Consider the following 18050-nt stretch of genomic DNA (forward strand, 5'->3'; position numbering starts at 1 on the left):
GTTTTCAGTAAAATCCTGTATAGTCCAGGTCTTTTTTATTTAGTGATAAATTGTGGGGTTCCTAGTATGACTCTGTAAACATCACCAGGTGATTGTGTGGTTACTAATATATCAAATGTTTCCATGTATATGATCTCAGCTAATTGATGTCCAGTGTTGTGGTAGTTTTAGAAATTTTTTTTTAAGGATTTTATTTACTTACTTGAGAGAGAGGGCCTATGCGCACCAGCAGGGAGAGGAGCAGAGGGAGAGGGACAGGCAGACTGAGATCATTGCTGCTTAACCAAATGAGCCACCTAGGGCCCCATACAAATGAGAAATTTGAGGCCCAGGATATTGTAATTTTGCTCAATATCAAAATACTTAATAAGAGCTGAAGTAGGAATTCAGGTTTGAGCTTCTCATTCCAGTCAAATTCTTTTCACTGTATATAGCCACATTCTCCAGGTATGTTGTCAATAGTGCATCACTAAAAATTGAATTACTGTTTAGGAATTGGTGAGTTATGGAACTCTGATGTTATAAACGTAAACATTTTGAAAACTTAGAGAATTGGTAGGAAGTACATCTGTTTTTTTTTTTCTTCCCCAAGACTGTGTTTATGATAATCAAATGATTCACTTCACCATGTAGTGTTTTCTTCTTTTCTTAGGTGAATTTATTTTTTAGAGCAGTTGTAGATTCAGTAGCAGAATTGAACAGAAGGTACAGAGATTTCCCATATTCACCCTGGCCCCACCCGGTCATGCATAGCTCCCCCATTGTCAGTAGTTGTCCATCAGAGTCATACGTTTGTTACAGTTTGTACCTGCATTGACACATTGTTTGTTACAGTTTGATGTACCTGCATTGGCACTTCGTTATCACCCAGAGTCCACGCTTTACATTATGGTTCAGTCTTGGTGTTAGGGTTAGGGTTAGGGTTAGGAGTTCTGACAAATGAAAGATGAACGTTATGTATCCACCATTACAGTGTACAGAAGAACAGCTTCATTGCCCCGGAAGTCCTCTGTACTTCATCTATTCATTCCTCCCTTCCCCAAACGTCTGGGGGCAAGCTCTGATCTTTTTACTGTCTCCATAGTTTTGCCTGTTCCAGAATGTCATATGATTGGAATCATATAGCATGTAGCCCTTTCAGATTGGCTTCTTTCACTTAGTAATATTCATTGAAGGTTCTTCCGTGTCTTTTCATGGCTTGGTAGCTCAATTCTTTTTAGCACTAAATACTCACTGTCTGGTTGTACCAATTTATTTATCCACTTACCTACCAGAGGACAGCATCTCAGTTGCTTCCAAATTTTGGCAATTACAAATGAAGCTGCTTAAAAACACCTATCTAGGTTTTTGTGTGGACATGTTTTCAACTCCTTTGGGTAAATACTGAGCAGCATGATTGCTAGATCTAATGGTAAGAGTATGTTTGGTTTTGTAAGAAACTGCCTGGCTGTCTTTTATAGTGACTGTAGCGTTTTGCATTTCCACCAGCAATGAGTGACCGTTCCTGTTGCTCCACATGCCCACCAGCATTTGGTGGTGTCAGTGTTCTGGATTTTGGTCATTCTAAAAGATGTGTAGTGGTATCTTGTTTTAATTTGCATTTCCCTGATGACAGATTTGTGGAGCACCTTTTCATATGCTCATTTGTTGTCTGTATATCTTTGGCTGGTGTCTGTTGAGGTGTAAGTTGGGTTGTTAGTTTTATTGTTGAATTTCAAGAGTTCTTTGTATATTTTGGATAACAGTCCATTATCAGATAAGTCTTTTGCAAATATTTTCTCCCAGTCTGTGGTTTGCCTTCTCATTCTCATGACTGTATCTTTTGCAGGGCAGACATTTTTAATTTTAATCAAGTCCAACTTATCAGTTGTTTCTTTCCTGGTTCAGGTGTTTGGTGGTGTTTTTGAAAAGTCCTTGCTAAACCCAGGGTCATCTAGATTTTCTCCCATTATCTTCTGGGATTTTACACTGAGGTCAGTGATTCCTTTTGAGCTAATTTTTTCGTGAAGGGTGTGAGATCTGTCTCTAATCTTTTTTGTATGTGGATATCGAGTTGTTCCAGGATAATTCATTGAAAAGTCTGTCTTTTCTCTTTTGCTTTTGTTCCTTTGTCAAAGATCAGCACTGATTATAGTTATTTTAAAGTGAATTCTAAATTTCAGTTGTGAATTCTCTTTAAGGTGTTTATCAACAGTAAATTCATTCTACTTGCAGGGGCATCAGGGATAAGTGAGTTCTGCTTGAATACATACTCTGTTCCTTCTCCTTGGAGTCCTTCATGCTGTTTACTTTATTTAGTCATTCCTTCCAGAAATAACTTGAGTACCTGGTCTGGGCTGGGTACTGTCCTAGGTGCTGGAGACACAAGAGTGAGCAAAACAAACAGGGTCTAGTCTCAGAGTTTCTCAGTGCAGAAGTTCAGGACCAAAAGTTTAATGGTTCAGAGATCCTGGGACTTCTCAAGACCCTTTGAGGGTCAAAACTGTTTTTCACAGTAATGAGACAGGAGAGTACACTGGAGTTTCCCAGAGGCTACATGGCATGTGGCATCTTAATAGATTAAATGCAAAAGCAGGTAATGAATGTCCAATTGCATTGTATTGCATCAGACATTAAAAAGATGTGCAAAAATGTGAAACACATTTTTCTCCCTATTATGGAAAAGCTATTTTTCATAAACATTTAAAATGTCATGGATTTTTTTTTACATGTAATGTAAATGTAATAGTAGTTTTATTTATTTTTTATCCTTTTTATATTTTTAAAATTAACATATGTATTATTTGTTTCAGGCATACAGGTCTGTGATCCCATCAGTCTTACACAATTCCCAGTGCTCACTGTAGAACATACCCTTGCCAATGTCCATTACCCAGCCACCCCATCCTTCCTTCCCACCTCCCCTCCAGCAACCCTCAGAGATTAAGAGTCTCTTATTGTTTGTCTCCGTCTCTGGTTTCGTCTTGTTTCTTTTTTTCTTCTCTTCCCCTGTGGTCCTCTGCCTTCTTTCTCAAATTGCACATATTAATGAGATTGTGATGGTAATTTTAAAATAAAGAAATACTTTAAAAATTTATTAGATTGAATTTCTAATATAGTAACTATCAGTACATATAAGCCACATGGACAGAAAGCTCTTTTGGATTCCTCAGTAATTTTTTAAAAGTACAAAGCAGTAAAGAGTAAGTTTGGTTTCCCCCACCCATGGCCAGATAGGTTTAAAGGGTTTAGAAGTCAAAGGATCAGCTGTTCAACTCGAAGGCAGTCAGTAGACAATTTGTAAATGAGAGGGTATAACTATGTTCCAATAAAACTACTTCTAGAAACTGGCAGCTGGCTGTGGATGTAGTTTACAAACCGCTGATGTAAAATGTACCTGGTACCAAAAAAGCCTGAGCACTTGAGTTATGAGTAAAAAGTTGGTGTTGTAGTCGGGAGAGAATAGGGGAGAAAATAGACAATTAATAGTCAGAATTGTAAATGGTGACAGATACTGTAAGGATAATTAGAAGGGTCATCTGGCCTTTAGATAAAGTGATCAGGAGAAGTACCTTAAAGGAGCTGACTTCCATTAACTGGTTACATGTTCAGGATTTAACTAGGTGTCATCTTTCTGTTTTGATCTTCCCTGGCTACATTAGAGATCCCTCTTGCATTGGGAGGGAAAAGGTAGTTTAATTAAATTTTTATTTTTACTTTGAAGGTTATTAGATTTAAATTCAGAAAAGATTAATTTTTCAAGTTGCATTAAAAAATATCCAAAGCATATTGGCTTAAAAGGATTGAGGAAGGGCCCCTTGAGTGGCTCTGGCTCAACAGTTAAGTGTCCAACTCTTGATCTCAGCTCAGATGTTGTTCTTAAGAGTTGTGAGGTCAAGCCCCATGTTGGATTTAGATAGATGAATAGATAGATAGATATATAGATAGAAGAAATTATACAGCCTAGGTTAGAACATTGACCTAAGTTACATGACATTTAGTAAGTAATTTGTATCATTTTTCTTTTCTGAACATGAGAATTGGTTAAGATTTCTTCCAAGTTTAAAATTTTTGGTCTATTTGTTTGCTTTGCCTAGGATGCCATTTGCCCCCCTCTGCCCATTTCTTCTGAGTCTTCCCTGATCAGATAAGCTCCAACTTCCATTATTTACTAGTTCTATTATCTGAAACATAAGTTTTATAAATTTATTTTCTCACCCATGTGGTAGGGTATAGATGCCTGACCTGGAAGCTCACTGAAATGGTGAAATGAAATCACAGCATATGTAAACTTCTGAGGGCGAATACTTGGTATATACTAGGTGTTTAGTAAATATTTGGGGCAGCTGTTTTAATGAAATTGGAGGAAGGTCTCTATTTTGCCTTTTTATTTAGCTTGCTGACCCTGCAACCTGGTAAGACTATAGCAGCAAGAACAAAAGCAACGACAAACGGGCAAGGTCCAGTGAGAGGCGTGGCAATTAAAATATGAAAACTCCTGTTCTCATATGAGGGGTTAAGGAAGTACAAGAGCGGTTGTAGCCATTCCAGTTTCAGGGAAAGGACAGGGAAACAGTCATTCCTGCTACGAAAATCTTGATTCTCTTGTAGGAGATTGAGGGTATCTACACAAATAAAAAATGCCTTACTATATCAAGAAGTCATGAGGTAATTTTATCAACCCAAATTCATGAGATAGAACTTGATTTCTGGGGCGCCTGGGTGGCTCAGTGGGTTAAGCCGCTGCCTTCGGCTCAGGTCATGATCTCAGGGTCCTGGGATTGAGCCCCGCATCAGGCTCTCTGCTCAACAGGGAGCCTGCTTCCCCGCTCTCTGTCTCTGCCTGCCTCTTTGCCTACTTGTGATCCTTGTCTGTCGAATAAATAAAATCTTCAAAAAAAAAAAAAAAAAACAAACTTGATTTCTTTTGGAATGCATATGCAAAACAAAGATTGAAATTGTGAGGAAATTATATGTGACAACAGGGTCAGTATCAGAATTATGTACAGAAAAGAAACGAGTAGATGGGAAGGATCAAAGAATAATTAGGAGAGAAGTCCACAAAGGTGAAAGACTTGAATTTTTGGATTGAAAATACTCAGCTAGTGTTTTGTTCAGCAAGTGCTGATGGCATTTACTTAGATGTTTTGGTGAAGAAACATTTTTTTTTAAATTTTATTTTTAAATAAAATAGGCAGGGCCTGAATTCACAACCCTGAGATCAGGAGTTGCCTGTTCCACCAACTGCCAGCCAGATGCCCTGGTGAAAATTTCTTTGAAAGAGTCTGACAAGCCAGGGGGAGAATGTTATCTGCAAAGGAATAAGAATAAAAACAGCATTAGATTTTTCATCTATATCATTACAAATATCATGGGCAGAATTTATATAGTTCTCAGGGGAAAGGGGTGTGACTGGAATTGCAAACCTGTGCAGTTTCTGTAAGAGCTTCGGACTGCCAAGATTGAGACTCTTATATGTCCTTTCTGAAAACTTCTTGAGGTATGGTGGTTGTGCCAAGAATATGAACCATAATTAAGGATTCAAGGGGAAAAAAGGGTATTCGTCTTTTTTTTTTCCCAAGTTTTTGTTGTAATTCCAGTATAGTTAACATACAGTGTTTTGTTTCAGGTGTACAATATAGTGATTCAGCAGTTCCTGGGGCTCATCGTAACATGTGTGCTCCTAATCCCCAAGCATGGGTATTTTTTTGTGACATAATTGTGAGAAATGAAATCAGAATGGTTGCAGTTAGGTTTCAATGATTGTTTTGACACAGTTTTGACATTTAATAGAATCTTTATCTTGGCAGGTGAGAAAGGGAAAATTTTACTATTAGCATGTTAAAATTGGGCTTGCCTTGTTTTGGGAGATGTTAGTACTTTTATTCTTGATGTTAATAAATTCTAGATTAGATGTGAAATAAAAATACCATGTAATAGTAAAAATAGATTTGGTATATAGAACCATGCTGTCCAACAAAGCTTTCTGCTGTGAGGAAGACATTGTTACACTGTTTTGTATTCCCACCAGCAAAGTTTGAGAGTTGTAGTCCTCTGTGCTTATCAGTGCTTGGTACTGTGTGTTAAGTTTGGCCATTCTAGCTAGTTTTAGAGTTCTGATCCAGAAATTTGGAGAACATCTTAATGTTAATGGCAAATTATTTCTCCTTTGGTTCAAGAAAGGCAGTTGAGATTTCTTGGGACCTAAGGTGATAACTTAACACATACTTATACATGTTTGTATCCTCAATGTCCTACCAACAAGACCCAACCAGTTCATAAAGAACACTCTGCCGTGGCTTGGTGCTGATACCATCTTCTTTATCCGTCCCCCCAACCCCCCACCAAAAGAGGATGATGGTGTAGAGACTTTGCTAAGAAAATGGAAACTCTCAGACTGAAATTTTCTTAACCTCCAACTTCCTGAGCTAGACATCTTCTGTCTTCTCTGTGCTTACTATGGAGAAAATACCTCTTCTGAAAAAGTCTAGTCACTCTTGAGTTTGAGTCTTGAGTTTTGAATCCCCCATCACCAAGAATTTTATTTTATCACATTGCTCCATTTCTTGGGATTACTACCCTCTTTTCTGGACTCTGTCAGTATTAACTATATTCTGGTCTCTCCCATTTAAAAAAGAAAAAGAGGAACTGTGTGGACAATTTCTCTGGGCTTTCAGCCATTCTCTAACTTGCCTCTCCACTCCACAGCCATGCTTTTTGTTAACACAGCATCTTGTTCAGTCTCCTTTGGTCTGATTTGCACACCATATCCCCAAGGTTGCTTTTGCAGAGGTCACCAGTAACTTCTATAATGCCAACCCATGAACACCTGTTAACCATGATCATACTTGACCTCTCAGCAGATTCCACCTGGTTGACTGTGCCATTATTTTTAATGCTTCTTACCATAATATATTTTTTGTAATTTTTGTATTTATTTGCACCTTTTACAAGATCACCATTTCTGAATTACTTACTTTGATCCATTGCTTATTTTTAATTAAGTAAGAAGGGTTCATGGATGCTATATATTCCATGAATTCTTGCATGTTCGTGCAGTTCTGCTTGTTGCCTTTTAATTTTTTTCTGGTTACAGATAGAGTACAAGTTCCCTATAAGTATATAATAAAGCATAATTTACTCTAATATTTATACATGTGAATGTTTATAGATCTTAAGTCTGTACCTTCCCTTGACTTCTGAGACACCACCCTCTCCTGCTTTTCTCTCATCTTTGTTTTCCTTCTCGGTTATTCAGGTTTTTGCTACTCACACGAGCCTCACCATGGCATTTGGCCAAACCCAGGGTTAAAAATGCAGAATCTCAGAGGCACCTGGGTGGCTTAGTGAGTTAAAGCCTCTGCCTTCGGCTCAGGTCATGATCTCCAGGACCTGGGATCGAGCCGGCATCGGGCTCCGCTCAGCAGGGAGCCTGCTTCCTCCTCTCTCTCTGCCTGCCTCTCTGACTACGTGTGACCTCTCTCTCTTTCTGTCAAATAAATAAAAAATATCTTTCAAAAAATGCAGAATCTCAGGCCCAGGTTCAGAATAATTCTGATTCTAAAACAGAACCTGCATTTTAATAAGATGCCTAGATGATTAGTAGGCACTGTAAAGTTTGAGAACTGTTGCAGTCTAGGGCCAGTGCCTCCCATCAGTGAACTCGTCAGTCTTAATGTTGGGGTTTTTCTTATTTTAGGCATGTTCCTCTTCCCTGTGATTTCAGATGGTATTGTGTGTTAACGCCTCCTCATCTGCACTCTGAACTGTTGTACATCTACTGCTGTTCTGCGTAGACCTCTCACAGGCATCTCACTCCCACTTAGCATTTCATCTGCTACTACCCTGCAGTATCTACCATAGTGCATAGTGGGTTCTGAGTCAGTATATGCTGTTTTTTTACTGGGGTGGAAGTCTCAAAGTAGAGTGATTTCTGCAGCAAAAAGGCAAATGTATATTGCTTTACACATTTGAATTGGGGTTTGCACTTTCCTCTTCATTTACTGGGCTGTTACCTTTTTTCACACTTTTTATATAGCAGATATTTTACCAGATTATTGTCCTGGGCTTTCCCCATTTCATATCACCAGCCTTCCTAGTAACTAACTCACTCACTCACTCACTCTTCTATAGCAGCGGAGTTTTCAGAATTATTTTTAGGAAAATATGTACAATTTAAATTCCTCATGTTACTTTGCTACAGTTTTGGAAACTAATTTTTTTCCTGGCATTATTGTTTTATAATGAACTTTGATTTTTTTTTTTAACTTTAGGCATTTTAAGCTGTTAAAATTTTTTTAAAAGATTTTATTTATTTATTTGACAGACAGATCACAAATAGGCAGAGAAGCAGGCCTCTAGAGAGAGAGGAAGCAGGCTCCCTGCTGAGCAGAGAGCCCAATGTGGGGCTCGATCGCAGGACCCTGGGATCATGACTTGAGCTGAAGGCAGAGGCTTTAACCCACTGAGCCACCCAGGCCTCCCTAAGCTGTTAAATTTTTAAGACTTGCATTAAATTTTAATTTCTTCAGTGTGTGAGAAGTAAATCTTAAAATAGAAATGAATCTTAAAAATAGAAATGATAACATTTTCTGCATAATACCCTCCACAATGTCAAATGTAGAAAGTACCTCTTTTGCAAAAAAGAGTTAAAGGATGAAAGCCCTTAAATGTTTTGAATGGAGTTTTATTTAACCCCTTGATTCCTAATAGAACAAATTCATAATCTGAACCTGTACTTTATTGTACAGTGAATATTTTATCATTTTTAGGAATAATTTTTGGAAAAATAAAAGAGGGCTGGTGATATTTGCATTTTTTTTTACTAAATTAAAATGCAAATTTCACTTCTTATTGATAGTTTTCACAACTAAATCAGACTAATCTTGATAAAGCAGTTTTTTTATTGTCCCCTTTGAAGAAAAAAATTGCTAAAAATTTCACATATGTATCATGTGTGAGTGTGTACACTCTGTGTATGTTGTTTGTAGCTTGCTTTGCAATACACTGTGATCCTTTTTGTATGTGTGACTACATTTCTCCATTTTAAACCTTTATTTTGTAAGTAACTATTAGCTTCCTGTTGCCACTGTAACATAACATTGTCATAGATTCAGTGGCAGGCCTTAAGGATGCAGACATCTTGGGGGGGGCATTATTTGCCTGCCATAGTAAACTTCAAAAAATAGTTGTTGTATATTACTAGGCATGAGGTATGACTAATCTGAGAAATTGTTCATCAGCCCTTTATAAAAAGAAACGAAGGTTCCCACGTGAAATCAAGAATAAAAGTTTAAGTCCATCCACTTTTACTTAAGTATGCTAATGTGACAAAACAATAATTAAATGCTCTGAAATTACTGAGAGCATTAAAGGCTGATTATAAAATGTTTTGATGCAGATTAAAGTCTACTTAGGAAACTAAATACCAAACTGGGCTTGAGATACAGACTTTAGAAAGCTTAGGTAATAGGGCACTCTTCATAAATTTTGGATTTTTGTTAACTTTGTATTTTATGGGCTTGTCATTTACACTAAGACAAGCCCATAAAATACGAAGTTAACAAAAATCCAAAGTGTAAGGTAATTTTTATGAAATTTTAAGCTCTTTGTAAATCCATTGTAAATGTTCTGCTTAGTCGAGAAATTCGCTAGGCTTTATTATGCTAAACATTAGTTAAGTGGCAGTTGATCTTTGGCAGACATGTTTGATAACCTTTAGAAACTCAGTATCTTTTGGAACCTACACATTCTAGGTCTTTTAACTAATAGATGACCTCAAGCAGGCAGGGCAAGAAAGTTCTGGAGGTGTTAAGTGAATACATATTTTGGGGTATGTACCACCTATGATATACATAAATTACCCAACTCCCTTAATCCAGACAAAAGCTACGTGAGGCTGGAAATACTGTCCCAGTTTTATGGCTGAACAGGTGGTGAAGACTGGGTTTGAATCCAGCTGTGTGTAGGTGCCTCCAGAATGCTTCCACTTTTATTGTCCTGACTCACTTGTTAAGAAGTTTGTCTGTAGGTTAATGGTTTTCAGATGGTGCTCTAAGGCTCTGTAACAGATCCTTTGGAAGTTTGGGGAAAATGATTTTTTTTTTTCCCCTGGAATCATTCCTTCCCTTTGACTTGTTTTACTCATTTGGGTTCAGTTTTAACTGTTTGGCAAGAGTTTCCCTACCTAAACCATTTAAAGTCTCCTGCCCTAGAAACCTGAAACCTCTGTAGAATGAATATGTATTAGAAAATAAAAATGACACTTAAAATAATTTATATTTGTCAGTGAACAGACTTTATCTAATTTCAGTGATATTTCTATCCCTGAAGGTGTTTTGTGTAGCCTAATACTAAAATGAGGCTGAAGTGTTTGAACACACTATTAATAGGGTTGGGAAGTTATTAGAATTAAAATTTGATGGGGAAAGTGGGTAATCTATAACTTATGCCCAGGGTTTCATTCCCACTACCAGCTCCTGCTGTGTTTAAAAGCTGCCCTGTAAGCATGATGTAATGACAGGTTAAACCCCCAAGAGTACTTCCTGACGCAGTGCAAATCTGAGGCCCGAGACTTTATTGGGGCACGGTTAATGCTTCTTTAAAAACAAAACAAGCTTCTGTGTTTAATGAGGCTGTTTAAGATGGTTTTCCCAGAGTGGGAGGAGAATGTAATCTCGGTTTGGAGGTTGGAGTTTGATATGGTTATGATTTACTGTTTACTTCTCTCCCTTCAGTCTTTGCTTCGAAGGGAGAGGAGTTTGAAGTATGGTGCCAACGGGAGTAGAAGTGGAGGAGTGAGTTAGAATTGAGGAAATATGATAGTCGACTCCCGGTAAATAGCAAATGAAGTGCAGAGAACTCTGTTCACACGGTTAACCAGGAGAAGAGCACTTGTTTGGCCATATATGTTCCATATACTCTGTGTAGGTCTTAGATTGAAATAATACAAAATTGCCAGTATCTGTTTTGTTCCACGGAAAGTAATGTTTCGACCTAAATATAAGCATGTGTTAATGCTGAGGTCCCAGTGTCGCTGGGGGTCGAGGGTAAGGTTGGAGTTGCGGCCACGCAGTGCGGTGCCTGGGAGCCGCCTGGGCTGGGAGGGCGGAGCTTGCGGGCGTGCCCACGGCGTCAGCCCCTCCCCTGTGGACCCCGCCCAGCCAGCCCCGCCCCACGTTAGCTGCGGCTGGGTGCAGCGAGCCTGGGGCTGGCTGGCTGGCGAGCCTGGGGCTGGCTGGCTGGCGCTGCGGGCTGGAGCAGGCTTTCCCAGCGGCGGCCAGGCCCCAGCCGTGGGCTCCTCGCGTCTCTCCTGGCGGGCCGGACCCTGTAGTGGCTCCAAAGCTGGCTCCGAGGGAGCTCTTACTCCAGCCTCCTCGTACCTTACACCCCGTCCTTCACCCAACCTGGCTAGCTAACGAATGTGGGGAAGACAAACTTCCAAGACAGACGGTGTAGGGCCCAGCGGAGGACAGCTCAGTGATGGCGCCCATTTTTGGAAACGCAGGCGAATTTGAGCTCGCAGGGAGGTGTGGTCGACTCCTGTTGGGACGGGAGAGCCTTCCTTTCTCTGCTGCTGCGGTAGCCGGTGCCTCGGAGTGAATGGAGTGTGTTATAGGGCAGGACACTTAAAACTTCGCGTCTTGAAAACTTGAACTCGGACATGATTAGGAACAGAAGGTGTCCAGGAGGAGACTCTGTTAAAAATCCGTATTTGCTTCTGGGGAAAGGCTATGAGCTACCTGACTTTTCATGACCGGGAAGTCACCCTTACCTTTTCTGTACTCTTGGAGGGGTGTCTTGCTCACATGTTTACCAGCAGCTGGGACAAGGAAGAGAAAAGGTATTGACATTAAAAGACTGGGTTGCTTAAACTATGAAACGGGAAAGTTGTTGCAAGCCAGTGAAATCTGGATCAGGGAGTGGCTGCAATGTAATTGAGCTCGAATTTGCGGCAGTGTTTTGTTTTGTTTTTTGATCTGCTGTATTTTTCTGTTTAAACTAAGCTTCAGGTTCTGTCATCACTCCTGCAGGGTTGTCTAAAGACACTTGAGTCCTTGGTTCCTACTGCAGGGCTGTTGTGTGGTTCGGGTTCTTTTTGGTTGAAGATGGAGCTGGGTTCTACCTTTGGAGCTTTGGGAGGTTTTAGTAGCTGCTGTCCTCTAGTACCTCCTTTCACAAGAAATACCGGCCTCATTTCACTTGTTTTCAGTCTTTAGATAGGGATTTAAATTGTGCTCTCTACAGTCTTTGGAAAAAAATATACATTTTAACATAAGCATGTTAACATAAACGTGTTTAACATAACATGATTGATGATCAATGTACAGCTATTTGTTAGGTTAAGAAATGAAATGACAATGTTTTTCTTGCTTGCATTTTCCTGGTTCTAGTATGTTAAATACAAACTGAGTTTACTGCCCCTTAATGTGATTAGCTTGTTTTGGTTTAGTGATTTGAAAAGGCATTGGTGGTTTAGACTGTTTCCTGCTCAGGGAACCACTTTCTAATTCTCATGTTGCTTCTTAGTGAAGGATATAAAATGGACCATGAAACAGGCATACAGCATAGACATGGGCATTTTGGCAGTGCTATGCCCTTTGTTTCCAGGTGATGGAAAGTGAGGATCATCAGCACAAAGAATCTAACACCTGGGTTTTACATTATTTCAGATGATGAAAGTTGATTCCTGTTGTCCCTAAATCCATGTGGTAAGCCACATTATGATGGGATTCTGTACTTTTGTAAACTCCTCAATTGTAGAATATTAACTTTAGTTGACAGTGGAATTAATCTGTTTTTTTGGAGGGGGGTGCAGCTTCAACCCTCACTTGAGGAATGTCTTCAAGTAATCTAGAACTCAGGCACATTGTTTTTTCAAAGTCACATTCTTTGCACCAGAATAACAATTATAATTGAGAAACCATTAAATTTGAAGCATTAAATTTTAATATTGTTTAATATTATTAGAAATATGGCTTATATAGTTATTGGGAATACACTCTTAGGACATTAGTAGAGTGATCTTTATCTCTGAGACAAATATGACCTGTCATATCCTAGCAAAGGTAGTTTCCTGGGGAAGATGTTTGCTTTATCTTCATTTAGCCTGACAGGTTAGTTACCTTGTCATTTCTTCTAGGTGACATTTATGTCTTAAATAATATTTATTACTGTGCTGATGAATGCTTCAACACTGGTGAACCCTAGGGTACAAGGAATTCTTAACCTGTTCACTATACTGTCCCCAGTGTTGTGTGTCTCTCTCTGGTGCTTTTATCTTTATTTACCTTATTTTCTGGCTCTTTCCCATTGCAATGTATATCTGATTTGTATTGTGGAATGGAAGTAGAGTAGAGAGATGTACTTTCTGTAAGTGCCAGACTAAGAACTTTTGAAGATGGCCTTCCATTTCTCTTCTCTTCGTCACACTTTTGAGGTGGGGGTTACTGATCAGTACGAAATAAGATTAATGCATCGCTGATGTTAATATTCTAGGGAAGACTTACTAGATAAAAATGGATGATAGGATGGCAGCAGACCCTTCTCCCATTCCCTAAATCTACATCTAAAGCAGATTTCTGTTTACCATTACATGGAGTTAATCAAACTAATGTCTTGCTGACCCTTTGGATTACTTGTGACTCCCTGTAACTGTTGGGAGCTGACCCAGAATGGGATAGAAATAGATTGAGCAGGGGAATTGAACACAGAGTGGGAAGGGAAAGTTCAGTAAAAATGGATTTCATTGAACTTAAGCTACTTAACACACAGTTTCTTCAGTTGTTGATGGTCCGGTTTCTGTTTCAGCATTTATTCCATGTTGTCTAGTTCATCCAAGCAGATTTTTTATATATATATTTTTTTTTTTAAAAGAAAGGGAGTTCTACATGTGTCCTGGGACATTTTGATAAAAGAGATTTTATCTGGCGTATAACTCCTTATAATCAAAATGCATAATTTGTGTAATTTATGGTTTTTTAAATTCTTTAGTCTTTTGCTCACAGTACATTTTGCATGAAACTGAAGTATTTCTGGCATGTCAGCATTATTTATAAAACAAGTGATGGTTGTAATTCTTTTTCTCTTGCCTCCTTTTATTTTTATTTATGTTTTGGTTACAGAAATGAGCCGCCAGACTGCAACAGCATTACCTACTGGAACCTCAAAGTGTACACCGTCCCAGAGGGTGCCTGCCCTTACTGGCACAACTGCATCCAACAATGACTTGGCGAGTCTTTTTGAGTGTCCGGTCTGCTTTGACTATGTGTTACCACCCATTCTTCAGTGTCAGAGCGGCCATCTTGTTTGTAGCAACTGTCGCCCGAAGCTCACATGTTGTCCAACCTGCCGGGGCCCTCTGGGATCCATTCGCAACTTGGCTATGGAGAAAGTGGCCAATTCTGTACTTTTCCCTTGTAAATATGCCTCTTCTGGATGTGAAATAACTTTGCCACACACAGAAAAAGCAGACCATGAAGAGCTCTGTGAGTTTAGGCCTTATTCGTGTCCGTGCCCTGGTGCTTCCTGTAAATGGCAAGGCTCTCTGGATGCTGTAATGCCCCATCTGATGCATCAGCATAAGTCCATTACGACCCTACAGGGAGAGGATATAGTTTTCCTTGCTACAGACATTAATCTTCCTGGTGCTGTTGACTGGGTGATGATGCAGTCCTGTTTTGGCTTTCACTTCATGTTAGTCTTGGAGAAACAGGAAAAGTACGATGGTCACCAGCAGTTCTTTGCAATTGTACAGCTGATAGGAACACGCAAGCAAGCTGAAAATTTTGCTTATCGACTTGAGCTAAATGGTCATAGGCGGCGATTGACTTGGGAAGCGACTCCACGCTCTATTCATGAGGGAATTGCCACAGCCATTATGAATAGTGACTGCCTAGTCTTTGACACCAGCATTGCACAGCTTTTTGCAGAAAATGGCAATTTAGGCATCAATGTAACTATTTCCATGTGTTGAAATGGTAATCAAATATTTTCTGGCCAGTGTTTAAAACCATTGCATTCAATTTCACAGAGAATAAGGCACCATCTGCCTGTCAACCTGAAACTTTTGGTAGGTGGAAGCTAGACACATGAAGGTAAATAAAAGGAAAGGCTGTTAAATACAGGAAACAGTTGCATGTAGTAACACTAATATATTTAAAAATAAGTCAGCAGTAAACCACTGAAAAAAAAATATATATACACCCAAGATGGGCATCTTTTGTATTAAGAAAGGAAGCATTGTAAAATAATTCTGAATTTGTGTTGTAGATTGACTGTACTGTTGAAAAATACTGGGTTTTTGTTTTGTGTGTGTGCTGCGAGCTGGGTGTGTGTGTGCGTGCGTGTGTGCGTGCGTGTGTGTGTGCGTGCGCCCGTATGTGTGTGTGTGTGTGGGGGGGGTTGTTTTTGTTTTTTTTTTCTCCTTTAACCGACAAGCCATGTTGAGTGGTCTTGGACCACTGCTTTTCCCCTTTGTGAGTCAATACATAGTGCTGCTGTGTGTGTATATTTTTTTTGTGTGTGTATTTGCTAATTTTTATTAATTCTAGTTTTTCATTAAATAAATTTGACTTTCTTTTCTGTAATTCAGGTTTTTCCTCACTTTTTTTGTATCTTTTTAAAGTTAGTGTCTTTTTGATATGCATAATTGTTTATGGTAAAGTTTATACATAAGTGTTCAATACGTATTTTCTTTTCCCCCATTAATCAGTTCATTAGAAGTATTTTACATTCAACTCTTTTGAGAAGATAGGAGTTCCAGAAAGGAAAGGTAACAGCAGAATTATCAGAAGCTATTTAAAGCAGTTGTAAGATGGTCTCTGTCTCTCTCTTTTTTCCAGCTGAGTCATGCTTTTGAACTTATTCTTTGAAAGGTTAGGGAATACTGATTTTTTTTTTTTAATACTGAAAAAAAAAATCAGCCTTTTTTTTTTTCCCCTCCAAATATCTTGGACAAATCACATGTTTAAAATTTGTTCTTGTATTTATTGGTTTTGCAGAAGAAGGCATCGTCTTACACAGTATTTGTAATCAAAAGCAAATCATTTGTTTAAAAGCAGTTTGCAAAAAATGTTTTTGGTCTTTTATAATTCTCATTAAAAGAATATCTGGCAAATTAAAAACTTTTGTGTGTCTGCTTTAGCTCTGTTTGATTTTTAATGTCCAAAGTTATTTTCCTGTTCAATTCTGTATTTTATAAACCAAAAACAGTATGCTGTATTTTGAAGTTGATAGATTTATTCTAAACAAAGAATGAGTATATGGTCTCTGGGTATACGGAGTCTTGATTTCTTCTCCCTTGCTGACATTTTTATCCTCACAATTCTGATAGGAGACTAATGTAAGTTAAAATGCTGACCTCTTTTCTTCCTATTTAAAAAAAAAAAAACACAAAAAACCCCCAAACCAACAGTAAGAGTTAGTATTTCATAGCCTAATATTTAATAGCCTGGGCCTTAAAGCAGCCTTCCAGGGACCTATGTGCCAGTTGTAGCTCTAGCCCACTTCTCAGGTATGGGACCTTGGGCCCCTGTTTCCTAATGTGTAAAATAGGGTTAATTATGGTAGCTCCCCAAGGGGTTAGATGGGATACCAGTAAGTTACCTAGAACAGTGCTGCTTTGCAGTAATAAGCACCCAACAAATGTTAGCTGCTATTATTAAGCTTTTAACTAGCACCAGACTGTTAACTGTTGCTAATTACACTGAGGCCCTAACAAGATTCTGAAACTGCCTTCTGAATGACCAAAGATCATTTTATTTTGTGTCTTTTATGGGTACACTAAACTTATTAGAAAGTCAGTTAAAATTAATTTGGACTACCCCCTTAACCCACCAGCAGTTTTGGATAACAGAATTTACTTCCGTTAACCATTTTCAGAATGAAGATTTGTGTAGTCTCTTTCCCTAGCTAACCATTATTTTTGAATTGGTTATCACATGCTCGTGTAGCCATTTTTGTGGTGAAAGGGAATACCTCAACCACAAATGTATATTTTGGTCTCTTCCTGTTAGCATGTGTGTTTAGAAAAGCATTTGATGTATTGAATACTTCTGTAGAGGTACATCATTTTGTTTTTACAATATTTTAAAGTGTTTCTTGGATTATGATAGTAGTATATGCTCAGTGTAGGGTCTGGAAGTTAGAAAAGAGCACACATGAGATCTCTGGAACTCATCTACTCAGAGATGAACGGGAACATTTTTATTTTTCGAGTCCTTTGTAATATTTACTTCTGCTTACACATTTATCTTGAAATCATGTAATTTTGTGAACTGCCCCCATGCCCCACCCCATGCCCTCACATGTAACTTTAATAATCTTGGAGAGACACGGTTTTGGGAAAACTTAGTGATGAGGATTGACTAGAATTTTAGCCAGTTTTCCTGATGTTAGATACCGCTTTGTCCAGGTTGTCCATGTAAATCTTTTCTGGCTATTTATAACCTGCGAATATTTCTCATTATATTCTTGGGATTCTTTTATTCTTTTAAGGCCTTGATACTTTTATCCGCTTTCTGGAGAGGTTCCAGTGGACACTTAGAGTAGTGGTGTGAAGGATTTTCCCTTACATTGTAACCTCATGTTTTGCTAATTTGTGCAAATTAAGATAGTAAATTTTGTGTTCGACATCTAATAAGTTCATCTTTGTTAACTATATTTTAAGTCCTCTTTGTATTCTTGGTCTGTAGGGATGATGAGATCTATAGCCACATTTCTTGGTTCACTTGAGATCTTAAATCATCCTTGTTACAATCAATATTCTACTTTCTTCTGTTAATGCCCTATCTTGTTTTTTGGTGTCTTGGTATTTTCTTCAGGGAATTATGTAGGGGTTGGGTAGGTGATACTCTTTAAATTTGGACTTTCGCATTTATCTTCTTAAACTTGAATTTGTCCTGTTGAATCACCAGCCAGTTGAATATGTTGATGGAGAACAGGTTTTTGTTTTGATCTAAGTGATTTTTACTGTAATATTGCTTAATTTTAAAAAATGCATATATTTCTGCAAACTACATGTATGGGAGAGGGTATAGATACTTTGGTTCACCAAAAATCCTAGTGCTCCC

At 38.5% G+C, this 18050-nt stretch overlaps 1 protein-coding gene across 5 annotated transcripts in view; it reads left to right on the top strand.

The window, feature by feature from the left end:
- SIAH1 (siah E3 ubiquitin protein ligase 1) overlaps positions 1 to 16103 on the top strand; it is a 29716-nt gene extending 13613 nt beyond the window's left edge. For 3 of the 5 annotated variants that reach the window (XM_082711002.1, XM_082711000.1, XM_082711003.1), the window contains exon 2: positions 14103 to 16103. In XM_082711002.1, the coding sequence (XP_082567128.1) occupies positions 14105 to 14953 (849 nt within the window). In that variant the 5' untranslated portion in view covers positions 14103 to 14104 and the 3' untranslated portion in view covers positions 14954 to 16103. Of the gene's footprint in view, positions 1 to 11173; positions 11822 to 12666; positions 12690 to 14102 lie in introns of those variants that run through there. The other 2 variants (XM_082710999.1, XM_082711001.1) reach the window with 2 other exon arrangements.
- Positions 16104 to 18050: the final 1947 nt, after the last annotated feature.

This window comes from Mustela nivalis (genome assembly GCF_964662115.1).
Source record: "Mustela nivalis genome assembly, chromosome: 18".
Taxonomy (NCBI): Eukaryota; Metazoa; Chordata; class Mammalia; order Carnivora; family Mustelidae; genus Mustela; species Mustela nivalis.